Here is a 16,138-nt window from a genome sequence, read left to right on the forward strand (position 1 = left end):
GAGGGGGAGGGGGAGGGGGGGCAGATACAGAGGTGCTGCTATTGGAAATGAGTTCTGAATGATGAGCTGGGAATTTGTTTTACCTTGCTGAGATTAAATACACTCAGGTATTGTTATGCAGCTGGCATCACTTTACGTACCGCAGTAGGCGAATTTGAGGGAGAGGACGCAGCTCTCGTGGAGGTGCAGCTGGTACTTGTCGGGTTTGGAGACGTGCAGGACTTCCACGTTGCTGCTCTCCATCCCCACGGCGAGCCACTCGCCCGTCGGACAGTAGCCCAGAGAGAAGATCTGCAGGCAGATGGAGACGGTGCGTGAGGATAAGGAAGAACGCTACAGAGCGTGTGTGTGTGTGTGGACTGTAGGAGCACCTGTGAGGTGAAGTCGTGCTGCTGCAGCTGCCGTCCCTCTCGGAGGTCCCAGCAGCGGACCGTGTTGTCCAGCCCTCCGGTCCAGAGTTTGGTGCCGTCGTTGGAGATGTCGATGCAGCTCGCCCCGTCTGTGTGGCCCTGGAACTGCCTGCAGGAGGAGACGCACACAAAGAGTCTGAGCACAAACACACAATTTCTTTTCCTCACTGCCCTGATTTTGATTAAAATATATCTTAAGGATTTCTTTAGGAGTGTTAAAAAAAAAACAAAATCATGTTAGTAGTTTTTTTTTTCCACAAAAAGGTGAAGCATTTTTTTTTAATTTGCTACTTATGACCAAAATCTTTAAAATCTGTCACAAATAAAGATCTGATCAGGAGTCTTTATCCAATAGTTTCATTTTATATGACTCAGGAGCGACTTCCAAACTTGCCCCTTCACAGAAAAATAAATAAATAAATAAAAGCTGCCTGTTTGACCTGAGACCAGACAGACAAACCAAACAACAGATGGGAGATCACCAGGAATCAGTGAACAACGTGACACGGTCCAGTTGGGATAATTTCTCATCTTAAACCAGCAAAGATTAGCCTGAATCACTTTACAGTACAGAAGCTTTAAACAGAAAACTAATAATCAAAATGATCCTTTAATACAACTTGTTCAAGTTTTCTGTTGCCAATGTTTGCTTTTGTACTAAAACGCTTAGTGGCAGACTGTTTTCTGACTTAGCAGAACAAGCTGTCACATTTTGGGCATCCTGCAACAGCACTGAAGGTTTTGCCAGATACATGAAACTAATATCTGAACATCTTTAAGGAACGTTGTCAACATGTAAACGACAATAACCGGAGCAGAGACAGTTCCTGTCTGAATCTGAAGAAAAACAGATGCTATTAGCTGGTGAAACCCCTAAATTCAGAATATGAATCTAAATATTTGGGATAAGAAGTCACTTGAGCACAGTAGAGAAAGTTTGATGGTTACTTTATAAAAACAAATCTTTTCTTTTACAGGAATAAAAACACACAGGTTGTATTTCTTCTTTTTTATCCATCTGTTTGTCAGTTTTCTTCAGGTGTATCTATCCTTGCCTCTGGTTTCTATCTGCTCTCCTCGTCTGACTGAAAGGCAGCGATTCATGATGAGTCAGCAGTTTCTCCTCTCACCTGACCAGCGTCTGGTTGTGGAGGTCCCAGACCACGATGTTGCCGTCGCTGCAGCAGGAGAAGCACACCTTGTTGTCGGGGGAGATGGCCAGGGCGTAGCAGGCCGGCGCAGACGACGTCAGCTCCGCCTTGATGCGGGGAGTGGGCGTGGCCAAATCCCAGATGGACAGCGTGCTGGCCTCGCCGCCAACAATCAAGGTTCGCCCGTCAGAGAGCAGCTTGCAGGAGCGGATGTAGTTATCCCTGTTCTGATTGGACAAAGACGAGATTTCCTGTGAGTCAGCTGCATGATGAAGGATTTAGAGCAACTATACAGAAGTGATTCCTAATTCCAAGTACGCTTTTACACATAAACAACAAAACTTTATTGGAAACTTGACATAAACGTTTCTGAATATGAAGCAGCCTCCCTCCTCCGTCACGTCTCACCAGACAGTCCAGCTGAGCCATGGGACTCTTGCTCCCTGGCTGGCTGATGTCCCACACCTTGACGCAGCCCTTGCCTCCGGTGTAAACGTGGCGCGTCGAGGTGCTGATGGTGACGGCGCACACCACCTCTCCGTGGCTCAGCGTGTGGATCTGGCGGGCGTGACGCGGGATTCCCGGCCCCAGCAGGGCGTCTGGGGGAAACGGCACGGGCTGCATCTGACCGTCTGCGCTCACGTGGAACGAGTAGGCACTGAGACGGAGACAGAGGGAAGAGGGAAGAGTCGCGGCAGCTGTCAGGTGACAGGGGAGGCACTATTTGACTCCTATGAAAGTTCAAAAACAGTCAAAAGGGACCCTTAAAACATGACACCTCATGCTAAAACAGGGTTACACAGGGAGGAAGGACTGAATCTGTCCTCAGCAGAATCTGTCTCATTCTCTGAAAGGCTCCTTTACTCTTGCCAACCTGTTCTATTCTCAAGAAAACCCCCTTTAAATTTAAAGAGAATGCTATCACCTCCTAAAAACAAAGCTGTCATCAGAATCCTCTTTCAGCACCATCATAAAAACAGGGACTTTTAGGATTTCTTGGATTAGTTTTTGGGACATAACCATGAAAGAGGAGAAAGGTTGCAATTAGTTAGCAGAAAATCATCAAATAAATAAACCAGCTTTTACTACTTACATCTATTTAACTTGTGAATAGTTGTATCATTATTTGAGTATTTAAATTGCTCTAAAATTTTCACTTACAGGATGTGGTTATCAACATAAAAAATATATATATTGAAATTTTAAGTAGAGCGAGACGTCCTGATTAAAATTATTAACAAATGCTCAATGAATGAATTCACTAAAAAGCTCATAAATAAAGACTTTTTAAGGTAAACTAAAGATTGATTAACAAGGTAATGAGGAATTTTAATTTAAAATCTCTTCCAGCAAGTCTGAGGTGCCACTGCCTTAAATCCTGGACGTCACCTTCACACAGCTTCTAGGTAAACAGCAGAAGAGTTGTTTATAGGTTTTCCTAATGGCATTTTAATGTCTGTCATTTCCTGCAAAATAATTAGAAACATCAGTGACTCCTCCTGTAATTTGGGGACATATTTGAAGTTGGTAAATGACAGGGACTGGGCTTCATGAGAGAACAAAAGAGGGGGAGCGAGAGAAGATTTAAGTCATAGCCAAGATAAAAAAAAATAAAAAAAACACTCACGGTTTTCCTGAAGCTGACTGCAGGCTGGCAGGAAGCCCAGGGACCCTCATATGTGGGTGTGGAGACTCATAGCCCACCTGGAACAGATGGAGATTACTTCAAATAAGCTACAGAAAAATACAGTCAGAGGAGAGGAGAGTTTACTGATTAAAAAGGGTAAAACAGGCAGTATTAGATTTATAAAATCTGAACTAAATTAGATCATATAAATCAAAAAGCGCTTTCAAGAGTCAAAGTCGAAGAAAAGTGACAAAGCAGCCCTTTTTCTACTAAAACACTCTTCTTTTCCATATACAGCCTCCTTTTTTGCCCCTTTGACATGTTTAGATGCTGAGACATTGCATATGACGGTGACGCTGCAAAGATAAATGATCTGCACAGCGTCAGGCTCACCACGGGGGACCGTCCGTAGCCTGCAGCAGCTGCAGCTGCTGCCGCCGCCGCCGCCGCCGCTCCGTTCATCTGGGGCGAAACCAAGTGGAGCCCGGCGCCGTAGCCCGCCGTCCCGGGCAGGTCGCCATTCACCCCCGGAGGAGGGAGGCCAAAAGCTCCTGGAGGGTACGCTCCCTGCACCGCCAGGGGGTTTCTCAGGCCCAGAGCTGGAGGTGGGGAGAAATGAAAAGACAAGAATGTTCATTTGTTTTAGATAAATTACCAAGTGAGGCAAATAATAAAGTGTGTCAATCATTCCAGAGCTTCATTTGTAATCTTAGCGTGGGATGAAAGAAGATACACAATCAATTAGTGTGGCGCCTTCTGAAGAGCCTTTCACACAGCTGTGACTGACAAGCTGTGAACAAGCTGCAACAAAAAGCTAGAGAACGCCACTAGCTGCAGCACTGGACCACTACTGACCCCTGCTGGCCACCGCACCTTCCTGCAGGGAGACGGTACATGTACGTCTGTGTACTCACAGGGACATCCCTTATGTCCTCTGTCCACACGTGCAGATGCATTGTGTGTATGTATGAGATATATGCTTGCTTGCATGCATAATAGAGTGTGTGAAACTGGAGCAGGAAGCTAACAGGTGATGTATAAAAAAAAGAGCGAGGAAAAAAAAAAAAAGATATGCTGGAATAGATAGAGGCTCATTACGAAGCAGCTCACAGTCACAGTCCATCACCTCTCTTAATCTTTCCATTTAAAACGTGGGGCACGCTGAATATTTTTGCCCACAGCTGCTTATTAAGTCCAGATGGCGGTTGGCGGTGGGGAGCTGGCTGACACTCATACCAACTACAGCGGCCCAGCGTTGACAGAAACATTTTGTGCAACAATGAAAGAACGGGCTAAAAGTCCAACTGTGCAAAAATAAATTCCTATTCTTATTGATCTTTTATGTGCGAGGAAGTAGTGAGGATTTGCAGTGATGCGTTTACCAAGGGGGTCTACGCCAGGCTTGCCCGGAACAGGTCTGAACTGCGGAGGCCCACTTGGTCCTGGGGTGTTGGACTCTTGAGACATGGGGGTCCCTGGCTTCATACCTGGAGTGCTGGACTTTTCTCTCTGCACGGGAGAAAAGTGAAATAAAAAGGGAAGCTCAAGGAGGGTTCGATATACAAATTAAAACGTAATGCAGCGTCCTAACACATGTGGCACAGCTACCTGTGGGGGGTCTTTGCCACGTGAGGGGGAGGTAGCGCTGCTGGACGACGCCAGAGAGGTGGGGCTGGCCTGCGGGGGCCCCTCCTTACGAGACGGGGGCATCTTATCCAAACCATTCTCCCGTGAAGAGTAGGACTGCACGCTGTGGGGGGATGATGGGTCCTGAGCATTACAAACAACAAAAAACTTTATTAAACAAGATTGGGTGGGAAAAAAAGCATTTCCCATCGTGTTCAATCGTGTTTTTCTTTTTCAAACAGCTGTTTTGCTTTACTGTTTACACAGAACGTCAGTTCCCAGTGATGGTGACTGAGATCCACGATTAAAGGTCTGAGAGAGCAAATCAACCTGGTGAAGAATTAATCTTCTTTATCATAATCCTACTTTATGTTTCAGGTCTTTCAATGTAGCTAAACAACACCTGAGAAACCCAAAGGAAAAAAAAATTACACCAAAACAAACTAAGAACCCAACAAACTGTATTTGTCTGAATCTTTGTTCGAATAGCAACTAAATCAGATTTGTTTCTCAGCTTTTATTTGCTGCTGAGAGATCAGACCAGATCTGTGGGCTCTGCGTGGAGCAACCGCAGAATTCAGACTCTCCAAGTCAAAAAGATACCTGGTTTGTATGTTCTAATATGAACTGAGAGATCTGGACTTTCCAGTTAAACAGTAATGGACAAAGACCCGTCGCTGGGACATCACTGGTGTCAGCTCTGCCTGGGAGTATCTCAGCTTCAGCTCACTGACGGCTCCTGACAACACTTTCTTCCTCACTCAGCTTTTCGCTTGTGTTTTTGGTGCAGTTCAAATCATCATTAATGCTACATCTGTATGTGATCTGGACCAGATCTGCAAAAATCTTTTTGATGTTTGACTTTATGTCCTTTTCGATACAGATATGAAAAGATTAAAGACAAATATGTGAATAGATTAGTGCTGCTTTTTTTCTTCCCTTTGTTTCTTTTATTAGGAAAAACCTCTGTTTTTCTATTTCTTTTCAACATGCATGCAGCTGAGACCGTGTACCTACATATGTATGTATTTAGTGGATGTGTGTGCAACTAAATGAGGCCAGGTGGAGGCAGAGGAGGGCGGCAGGGGATTATTGTTATTCATATGATTCTGCTGGGTATGTTTACACGATCCAAGCTGATGAAAGCGGTCAAGTGAGGCAAACGGAGGCCAGCGGCCGCCTACTAACCTCATCCACCACCAAATTATCATCGCTCTTATCTGCATCGCTGCCCTGTGAGACAAAAGAGAGAAAGTAAAAGGAGATGTTCCTGTTCTGCTCCCTGTTGTAAGCAGATTACACACAGACAAACAGACCCAAACCTTACACCCAGTGAATTTGAAATTGCTTAACTTGGGGAGATGAAACCCTCCCAGGCTCATGTTTTTGTTTTTTAAATATGCGTATCCAAAAGTCCTAAACGGATGATAACTATCAAGGATTTTGAACAAAGACTAAGCCCCCACAAAGATCAATATATCTGCTTTTTCACAGTTACCACAAAATGTAAAATGTAATATTTCAGAAATTGTCTTAAACAGACAAAAATCTTCAGATTCTTTTTTCCCCCCCTACAATTCCTCAAAACATTTAAGCTTTATGAAAGCCTCCTCACATAGTCCGTCATAAACTCCTTCTCGTCTGCTTTCCTCTTCTTGCCGTTGCTGAGGTAGTCTGCTGAACGACCCTTATCCCCGTTGGAAAGAGAGCTCTGCAGAGACAAGGAAAGAGAGAGGATTAGATTGAAAAACGAGAGCCAAAAGGGTGAGGCAAGGAGTGAAGGGGGGGGAGAGCCGAAGATAGAAAGGACAGAGGAGTGGAGAAAAAGGGGTGCAAGGGCAGAAAGGAAGGAAGAGGGTGATAATGAGGTGAGAGGGACTGCATAAATCATGTCAGGCTCATGAGCTGCGGAGATGAATGTGAGAGAATATGAGGCCGCATCGACTGGCCGACTCAGAGAGGGAGGCAGCTGGAAACAGAGTTTTTCTTAAAAGGCATCACAGAAGACTGTGGAGCAGGTCGGTGTGCGCTGAAAATCAAAGCTGACAAAGCTTGTGTATATCGAGGGATAATTTGTCCGACTGCTCGGAGCGCAGAAACTTCCAAGGTGCCTTTGCAGACCAGCCACTCCTTCATCAGAGTCAAACTTAAGCAGAGCTCGACGTATTGATTTTATTCGTTTTTGGTTTCTTTTAAGAAGTTTTAAATCTGCTCCTTGGTGGTAATCTGCTGAGAGTTGGCGGTTTAAGAGATAAATCTGGTACAAAAGAAAGCAACACTGGCTTGCCAAAAATAAATATGTTTTTTTCTTTACCACATGGAATAAAAGGTACATTTTTGCAGTTTTGTATACCAGCTTTTCTTACTTTTATGCTGACATTCCTAAAGCTGTAAGGAGTGGATTACATCCCACTTTCAACAACAGTCCTTGTGGAGGTAATGCCTCTTATCAAAACTGAATTCACCCTGCGGAAAACAATAAACTAAGCATGTCTATATGTGACATTAAGTGATGGGTTGTGATTCGCACTCACTGGTCCTGCTTCGCGGTCTGCACGGCCCAGGAAGAGATGTCCCGAACATCCAGGTAGCAGGCAGCAGAACATGAAAGGCATATAAGGACACATAGACGACAGAAATTATTTCTTGTCACTTCATACACTGATGACTCTGTGTAAGAAATATCCCCGAGGAGTGTTGTTACCAGAACTAATCTGTGCTCTGACAGAATTCCAAAGCAAAAATCAATCATCAAAATCCATCCAGCCAAGCTTTAATGCTTTTGCTACTTCTACGTCAGCATAATGTTATCTTCCAAACTGCCGTCTGGTCCTGTCCTCGCACTAAACTCACAGATTTTTACACATTAGGCTCTGAGAAACAAACAAAAAAAAGGAAGTCAGCTGAAGAGTCACTGCACCTCTGTGGTGCTCTGCGGCGGCGAGGGAGGCGGCCGCCGCCTCCAGGTGCGCCCTCTCGTCTTTGGCAGCCAGCTGTGCCCCCAAAGCACCAGACAGGGCAAGCAAGCCGGACCCTCCGCCGAGCGCCAGGCCGGGGTGGGGCAGTCCCGATGGGTGTGGACCCACCGGCAAGCCCTGAGCGTGCTGGGATAGGTGCTGCGCCTGAAGCTGCTGCTGCAAAGAGGAAAACAAAAGAGAAGACGAAAAAGAAAAGAAAACAGGAGAGAGAAACTTGGGTGACTTACAAGTAGTGGAGGAAGTGGTCTCATTGGAAGTAATCAAGAGGAAAAAAGGAGAAAGAAGGGAACTAATTGCTGCGATGTGCACATGAGAAATGCCAAGATAAAGGCAGTGGGTCTATAGGAGGGAAAGCTCTGCGGTCAAATCAAAGGGAAGAGAATTTAACCAACGGAAATGCTGATTATAGCTTGTTAAATGTTTTCAGGAAAAAAATGCACCTAAATGTTTGCCAAATCATTAACCACTTGGTTGGGTTGTAATTGAAGTTTTGTGGAATGCTGTTCTCATTTCTGGAACAGATTTAAGATCCAAAACAAGTTTCTTTTTTTTTTTATTAATCTAAAAGAATGAATAGGACTCAGATTCTGGCCAATAAATCAGCATATTTTAAAATTGGAAAAGCTTCGTTTGCCTTGCAAAAAAGCAAAGGAAAAGAGGGAAAAATTTTAAAATGTGAGTATAAGGTACACACGCTATGAGGCAGAGGGGGGAGCCCACGTACCCCTATCGAAGCATTTAGCTCCCCCATGGTCACCTGTTTGGCGCGTTCCATGGCCTGGACCACCTGTTGCTGGTGCTGTGGAACAAACCAAAATATCAGTAAGGGAATCGGGCTTAAAGTCTACTTATTTTTTCTTTAAACTCAATATCAGCCTGTAAAATATCCATTAATATTAAGTATTTTTAATGCCCTTTTTCATTCTCAGTGTGACTGCAGCAGTTGGGTGGAGAAATAGGTGTGTGTTAATCTGCAGGTTTGTGTGAAAGAGATACCGATAAATGTGTGTGCATGTGGACCCCTTCTGTGTGGGTTGCTGTCACAATGAAGAGAGAGAACTGGGTGCAGTGTGTGTGTGTGTGTGTGTGTGTGTGTGTAAGCCCCACCTCCTGTGACAGGAAGGGGATGAGCTGAGCACAGATCACGTTCAACCGCTTGGCAATCTCCGTCTAAACGGGGAGGAAAAAAAAGATACTGTCACTTTGATGAATAAACACACAAACAATCACACAGCCAAGATTGAGCATGAACATAAAGAAAACTGACACACTGGTGAACATCTCACACACACACACACACACAGAGAGCTGTGGCCTTCTTCTCTTAGGGCTGGTGTGGTAAATATTTCAGCTGCTTACATCTGGTCCATGCAAATGGAAACTCTGCCAGAGAGTTTGGATAAAATATTCATGGACAGCATCTGCTGTGGCCACAACCAGCCCACACAGTTTGTGCATTTCTGTGTGTGCGCATATAAGGAGGACAGAAGACAATAATCACCATCTTGTGTGTGTGTGTGTGCTTTTGATGTGTCCTTACTGTGTCCATGTGTTTGTTTTGTCTGCGTGTATTTCCTGTATTTGTTGCTCTGTGTGTGTGTGTGTGTGTGTGTGTGTGTGTGTGTGTGTGTGTGTGCGCGTCTTCTACACAACCAACAGCAAACTCTTTCTCCATCCCTCTCTTATAACCATCCCTCCCCCTCCATCGTCTTTCACTTTCTTTTATTGGTCTTTCCAGCCCTTCATCCATCTATCTGTTGTTCCATCCCTCCTTAGTATTAGCACAATAATCAATGTTACAAGTGCTGCCATGTTACGTGTAACACACACACACACACAAGCATGTTTAGCGTCAGGTCCAACGAGGCTGTTAGGGCCAGTAATGATATGCATGCAGAGATCATGACAACATCATTATGGCTGCAGGCTGTTTATCTTGTTGACAGCTAGACTCTGCTGTGAGTGTGTGTGTGTGTGAGCTTAAAAATGTGAGAATGCACATTCACGCAGGGGTGTTTGTGTGTGTGTGTCGGTTCCCCCCCCTCCCCCATCTCCTCTCTCCTAAGTGATTTATTGATGCTGGACTGAACTTCTACCCCTCTTTTTCCGTCCTCTTCCTCTCTCATTCCTCCGACTCTTGCACATCTCTCCCTCTGTGCGCTCTCAATTTTTCAGCCACCCCCCCTCCACCCCCCTGCCCTCTTTCCCTCCATTCTCTGTATCCATCACCCCCACACCCCACCCCGAGGGAGACACAATGATTTCTTGTTAGAGAACTTCAGCTACTAAATGACATCTTCAGGAGAGAGAAAAGGAGAGAGCACGAGCAATCTACAGAACGAGAATAAAGAGGGGAGGACAAAATGGGAAAAGGGGAAATGAAAAGGAGGTGGAGGAAGGAGAAGAGGAGGAAGAGGGCAGATTGGGTGGAGGAAATGACAGCCTGTGAAGGAAGGATGTGGGAGGGAGAAGAGAAACGGAGAAAAGGAGAAACAGAAGGGAGGCGGGGGAGGAAAATTGAGACTGGGTGGAGGTGGGAGGGGTGGAGTGGCGGCGGCGGCGGCACGTCAAACGCAAAGCGATTGAGATGGTGAAATGAATGAAGAGAGCGAGAGGAAGATACAGAGTAGACAGCAGGAAGGCAGTGACCTGATTTAAAGTGAAATTTAGCATGGACTGTATGTCTGCGAGGAGGCCGGGGTGGGTGGGGGGGTTGGAGAAAGAGAAATCAATGGGAAGGAGGAGAGACGGGACAGTGTGGAAAAAAAATGGAGATTAAAAGAGAAAAGCATTATGAGAGAGACAGTAGCACCAAGAGGGAATAGAAAAAAAACAAGCAGGGTGGGAACGAGAGGAATGATTGAGTAACAAACAGGGATTAAAGATGGGCGAGAGGGAAGGGCAGCGTGTTCTCATCCGTCTGCAGTGGAGTAACCAATTCTGTTTGTGGATCTTATTAACGCCCCCACAGTATAACAGTGTTTTAGAAGTCCGTCTGATGAGATTAGCAACAGAAGAGGAGGAAATGTGTCTCCTGAAAACGGTTACTCAGAGCAGAGATGACTGACAGTCAAAGGACAGAGAAAGCTACAATAAAACTAAAAAATAGCACAAGGCAAAAAAGAGATTTAGAGCTGACTCACCTGTTTGTGCATTTCAATGTTAAGGCCGTAGGACATTTCATAATACTGAAACAAAGAGGAGAATCTGTTCATTTCAATAACTGTACACAAAGAAAACTTTGAAACATCGTTTTAAATACATATATATACATATAAGATGCTGATTTCTGAGATTTACTGCAGAAATAAATACTTTTTTAATCCATCTGGTAAGAGATAAAGCACAGACATTACAAAAAAATTTTAAAAGGAGCCTTAAATTCTTGATAATACTCTAAATTTCCTAATTTGCTAAAATCATATTTAAATGAACGAATCATGAAAACCATACATACTGTTGCAGTAAACACAAGGAAATCAAAGCTGCTAAAATACCAATGCTAAAACATGGTTTAATAATTGTGTTTTGAGCTAATGAGGACTTTTTTTTGCTAAATTATTTCCATTCACGTTAATTAAAAACAGCTTGATAAAACTAAAGCAGTTCAATTTTCATGACTAAAATGAAATAGAAAGAAAAATAAACCTGGAGCATTTCTGAGGGCATTTTAGTTTCAAACCCACGAAGGAGGTGATTTGCCTTTTTGCAGCATACAAATCAAACTTCAGTCAAAAATATTTTTATGACAATCAACAAAAAACTAATCCCCATTACAGCCTTAGATATAAAGGGCTGCACATATAGAAGCAGTCAGAGACATTGTTAGTTTATTGTTAATCCATGTTGCCACAGTCTCATCCATTCTTTACAACAGAAAAAATTCCCAAATCATATTTTCTCTAATCATTTTTATTCTCAGAGCGAAAAAATATTGGTGATAAATAAAATAAAAAATAGTTAGGACTGAACTGAACCTTGAGGAACTCCTCAATTTCCATTTCGTCATTTATAAATACTTTAGTTTGAACTTTCAGTTTTGTATTCAGTTCACTATATCTGCACATTTGAATGAATTAAATAATTGCTTACCCTCTACAAGTAAAAAAATAATTACATTTCTATTTGTTACATGGTATATGTCTTACATAAAATACAAATGAGTCACTGCTTTTTCCAAACCATTTCAGCCATCTCAAAACCCTCAGAAACCTTTTGCTGCCAGTGTCACACAATGGCAGCCCAATTATGTTATGTATTACAGCACTCTGAAGTGCCATATGTCCTAAAAGCACATCTCCACTAATTTCATCTTGACTCTGCTGAAAGTCAGTGGCACTAAAATGACTCTGGAGCATGAATCAGAAGCCAAAAAACCTAAAGTGATGCAGGGAAATTGTCACTGGACAGACTACCGCAATAATCATGTCTAATGTGAGCTATTTGACCATGGCTTTTATCTTAAAGTACAAGGAGAAATCCAGGAGGAGTTGAATGCCACAGAGACAGCCATGGATCCCTCTCTTTCTTGAGAGATGGACAAAAAGAAGAACATTTTAAAGTCTGATGCCTTGAAAAGTGACAGCCTGACATTTGCTTTTCAGTGAGGCTGGTAGTGGAGCGAGGAGATTGGCAGTTGGGCAGCCAGAACAGGCTGGCAGGATGGAAGAGGAGATGGCAGGGGTCCTCTGTCTCCAGACATCTTTCCTGGCAGTTAGCATGCATATGTGCGTGCGTGAGTGCAGGTGTGTGTGTTTATAGCTACAACTGTGTAGGCGGACGCATCTATGTGCTTTGGTGTGTGTGTGTGTTTTACCGAGCCATGTGCATGCACGCTCCTGTCTGTGTGTGTTTGCCTCTAAGCCTCCATAAAAGATGCCTTCCCTGGCAGCGCTGCTTTGCAGTTCTTTGCCAAGTTTCGCCTGTTGCTTAGCAACATCCAAACTACCCCAAATCATCAGCCGGCAGAGGAGACCTGGCCTGTGCTTGATGCCAGCTACCATCTCCTCCCCCTCACAAGTCCCAACTCTGTGCCAAGATTGCCACATAGCTCTTTTTTGGAACAGGAGGTTCTGGGCAGCCCACTCTCTGTCAGCTGTGGTGATTTCTGGCTCTGATTACAACAATACCAAGGGGTGGGGGGGTTGCAGACTTAAAAATAAAGACAAAAAAAAAAAAGACAGAAACTTTAGTCCCTTTTATCTAGAAAAAAATGAGTTGCTGATTGTGCATCCATCAAAGCATCCTTGAAGACGTAACGGTAGAAAAAAAAAAGACATTTATACTTGTGTGCTTTTGTTTTCCTTCTTAAGTTTTATGAAAACATCAAGTCCCCGAGATACAAAAAATGCAAATGATTTGGATTCACAGGAATATTTATAATTATCAGATCTGTCCTACAGCAACAAATTACTCATTTCAGAAATTTAACATAATGATAAAAAGGTACTAATTTTCAGAGCCCAGAACAATACAGCACTTTTTTTTTAGGTTTGTAAACTAACACCAAGAATAAAAGTTATACAGTAGATATCTGAGAGTGGGTTCATATAGCTGCCTATTACTTGTGTATACTTTGTGTGAAAGCAGTATTTACGATAACATTTCTAATTTAAATTTTATTTTCACTTTCTAACACTGTGGACACAGTTTACTAAGTGAAGGTGATGAAACTTTGATCTATGTTGTGTCCAATAGGGAGGACTATATACGCTTGTGTGAGCTTGTGTGTGATTTTCTTTTTTCTTTTCTGGGTGTTGTTTGGCAGCTGTAAGCAGATGAAAAGGATTTAGGGGATTGGCAGCGAGTTTGTTGTGAGCGAATGTGCGGAGACATCGCATGTGTGTTTGTGTGCTCTGTGCTTCTCACCATAACGTAGTGTCTTTGGATCTCAGTCTTCTCTGTGGCCAGTTTCTCACACTCCAGTTTCAAACTGCAACAGAGAAGAACAGATAACAAATTGTTTTTGGATTTGTCTCATACCCCAAATAAAAATACACAACGCAATTAGCGACATAACAAATTACTCCTCCAACACTCTTCTCAGCAGCCCCCCCCTTCATCACTCACTTGGGAGGAGGGAGCGGGGTGACTGGAGTGCTGACAGCCCATTATCACCTCAGAGCAGAGCAGAAATAGACAAAGTCACGCTTGGGGCCAGAAATCCAGCCAAGACTGCAGGGAGGAACATCCAAGGTGTCTCTCCCCCTCCTCTTTCTGGACAATTTTCAGTCTATCTGTGGACCTTCTTTCTCATTTCGCTGCTTTCCTAATTATCAGCTAGTCCTTCTGTCTTTGTATCTGTCCATCTCCTCCTCCCCTTCTCACACCTCTTTAGAGTTTTCAATCATCTGAATCACTCATGTCCTCTAACGTTCAGGACATCACCTGTTTTTGGTTTTAGTGATCTACGCTCACACAAAAACAACAACGAAAAAAAAAGAAACATCTTCGATGAGATCAGCCAAATGCCTCTCCTGTGTGTCCAATAACTCTAAAACTGCTTCCCTGCGTCCTTTAAAATTAGACGATGTGAATAGCTGGGTATGCACAAAAACGAACGCGCTTGTATCAATGTTTTCAGGTTCAAAACAAGAAACTTTTCCTATTAAGCAAAGATTATAGTCAAGTATTGGACCTGGTGTGAGCGAGCAGTGGCGTCATGGTATGAGCTGTTGTTTATATCGGTGTTTCAGACGTGTTGGAATCACTACAGTTCTCCTCTTAAATGGTGGGTGCCACTACTGAGAAATTAATGCAGCTACACAGCAGACATGGGACCAGGAATGCACTCATTATACACATACGCAACTACTCGGGTTTAAATGCGAGCAGTTTTTAAAAGTTTACGCAGCACACACAAAGACCGGGGTTTGTTTTGTTTACAGAGATTTTGCAGACACCTACTTGCAGACTCTGGCTTGCGCCTGTATTTTTTAACGTCGCTTCCCTTGCACGACAAGTTACAAACATCGAGACGTACGCGACCAGCTGAACCAACACAAACCCACCTCCGCACAACAGGTACTTTGACATCAGCTTTGGTGCAGGCTGCCATTTGTGAGACCAAGAACGGCGAGCGTAAACTTTGTGTTGCCTTTCCATCTCTCTCCTCCACAGAAATACCCCACCCCCCACCACCACCTCTGGCTCCTCGCTCCCTCTGAAGCAATCTGCTACATTTTGGGCCTTTTGGCAGTTCACACAAACTTGTTTGCAGGCGGCAGATAGATTGATTTGGGGGGGGGGGCTGTGTTGAGAAGGGACATCGGGGGTGCGTGGAAGGAGGAAAATTAGAATATGATTAATACCGCAACATTACCCCCAGCCGCAACAGGTAATAACGTCCCCATCCGCTCCTTTTCTGCCGCGCTGCGTGCACACACACTCATAATTGACTCATTTATCATTGCCAGCCAGTTGAGCAGACAAGGGAGGAGAGGGAGAGAAGCAGGACGGGAAGTAAGGTGGTGGGGGAAGAAATGTAGGGAGGATTAAACCCCCACACCCACGCTATAGATTTTACTAAGTGTGGAATCGCCTCTTGGCAGATGTCACTCACAGCTGGGTGGAAAACAAATGCAACTGTTAGTTAGTGTAAGGAGCCCCCTTTTTTATTGTTTAATCATCACAAATAAAAATAAAGATAAAAAAAAACTTTGGTGTGAGCTTTGAGAAGAATGTAGCTAACAAGCCTTTGTTCTGGGTTTGAAAAATGCAGCTGTAACTCGAGGTCCTTTTCAGTAATATTTAATCAGCTGATTGTGTTGGATTTTTAAAATACTAATTAAAAAGGTAGAAAGTATTATTATTCTGATTTACAAAGCATATTAAAGGTTGTCAGATATTCTATGTACAAAAGATAAATTGTAAAAATTCAACAGGAAAATGTTAAGCATTGCCGTAATAATCATTAACTGATTACTTTTTCCCTTATTCAAGAAAGCTAAAAAATAAAGAAAGAAATCAATTTAATTTTCTGTATATTAGAAAATTTGTTTACTGGCCCCAACTTTTGCGTTCAATAACAATTTGCAGAACTGTTATGGAATTGTTGATTGTTATTGATGATTTGTCTTCTAAACAAATCATCTTATTTTGAGAGGATTCGTTAAAGAAAAGACATTTCTTTAGGGTACTTTAAAATGATCAATTCACAGCTGAAATGTCATAATAATGCCTCTTCGGCTCACCAGATTTAAGTTTTAGAAAATGAGCAGCAGTAGCTCATGCTATTAAATCATATTAAAGAGATTCAGAGTAAAAGAAAGTCAATCTCTTATCCGTAAAATTATCCATCTGTTTTTGGCACACCGCAAACTGAACAATAACATTACAAAGCTTCAC

General features: G+C 43.3%; 1 protein-coding gene across 6 annotated transcripts in view; it reads right to left on the reverse strand.

Moving 5' to 3' along the window:
- tle2a (TLE family member 2, transcriptional corepressor a) overlaps positions 1–16,138 on the reverse strand; it is a 43,022-nt gene that overhangs the window by 3,074 nt on the left and 23,810 nt on the right. Inside the window, exons 3-18 of one of the 6 annotated variants that reach the window (XM_017407155.3) lie at positions 13,661–13,724; positions 10,936–10,980; positions 8,900–8,962; positions 8,487–8,591; positions 7,735–7,945; positions 7,349–7,365; positions 6,430–6,525; positions 6,003–6,047; positions 4,797–4,958; positions 4,571–4,697; positions 3,582–3,787; positions 3,189–3,265; positions 1,970–2,219; positions 1,541–1,788; positions 372–519; positions 141–291 (exon numbers count right to left, since the gene is read on the reverse strand). In XM_017407155.3, coding sequence (XP_017262644.1) covers positions 141–291; positions 372–519; positions 1,541–1,788; positions 1,970–2,219; positions 3,189–3,265; positions 3,582–3,787; positions 4,571–4,697; positions 4,797–4,958; positions 6,003–6,047; positions 6,430–6,525; positions 7,349–7,365; positions 7,735–7,945; positions 8,487–8,591; positions 8,900–8,962; positions 10,936–10,980; positions 13,661–13,724 — 2,015 coding nt within the window. Of the gene's footprint in view, positions 1–140; positions 292–371; positions 520–1,536; positions 1,789–1,969; positions 2,220–3,188; positions 3,266–3,581; positions 3,788–4,570; positions 4,698–4,796; positions 4,959–6,002; positions 6,048–6,429; positions 6,526–7,348; positions 7,366–7,734; positions 7,949–8,486; positions 8,592–8,899; positions 8,963–10,935; positions 10,981–13,660; positions 13,725–16,138 lie in introns of those variants that run through there. The other 5 variants (XM_017407153.3, XM_025003978.2, XM_017407157.3 and 2 more) reach the window with 5 other exon arrangements.

This window comes from Kryptolebias marmoratus, linkage group LG24, assembly GCF_001649575.2.
Source record: "Kryptolebias marmoratus isolate JLee-2015 linkage group LG24, ASM164957v2, whole genome shotgun sequence".
In the NCBI taxonomy this organism is placed as follows: Eukaryota; Metazoa; Chordata; class Actinopteri; order Cyprinodontiformes; family Rivulidae; genus Kryptolebias; species Kryptolebias marmoratus.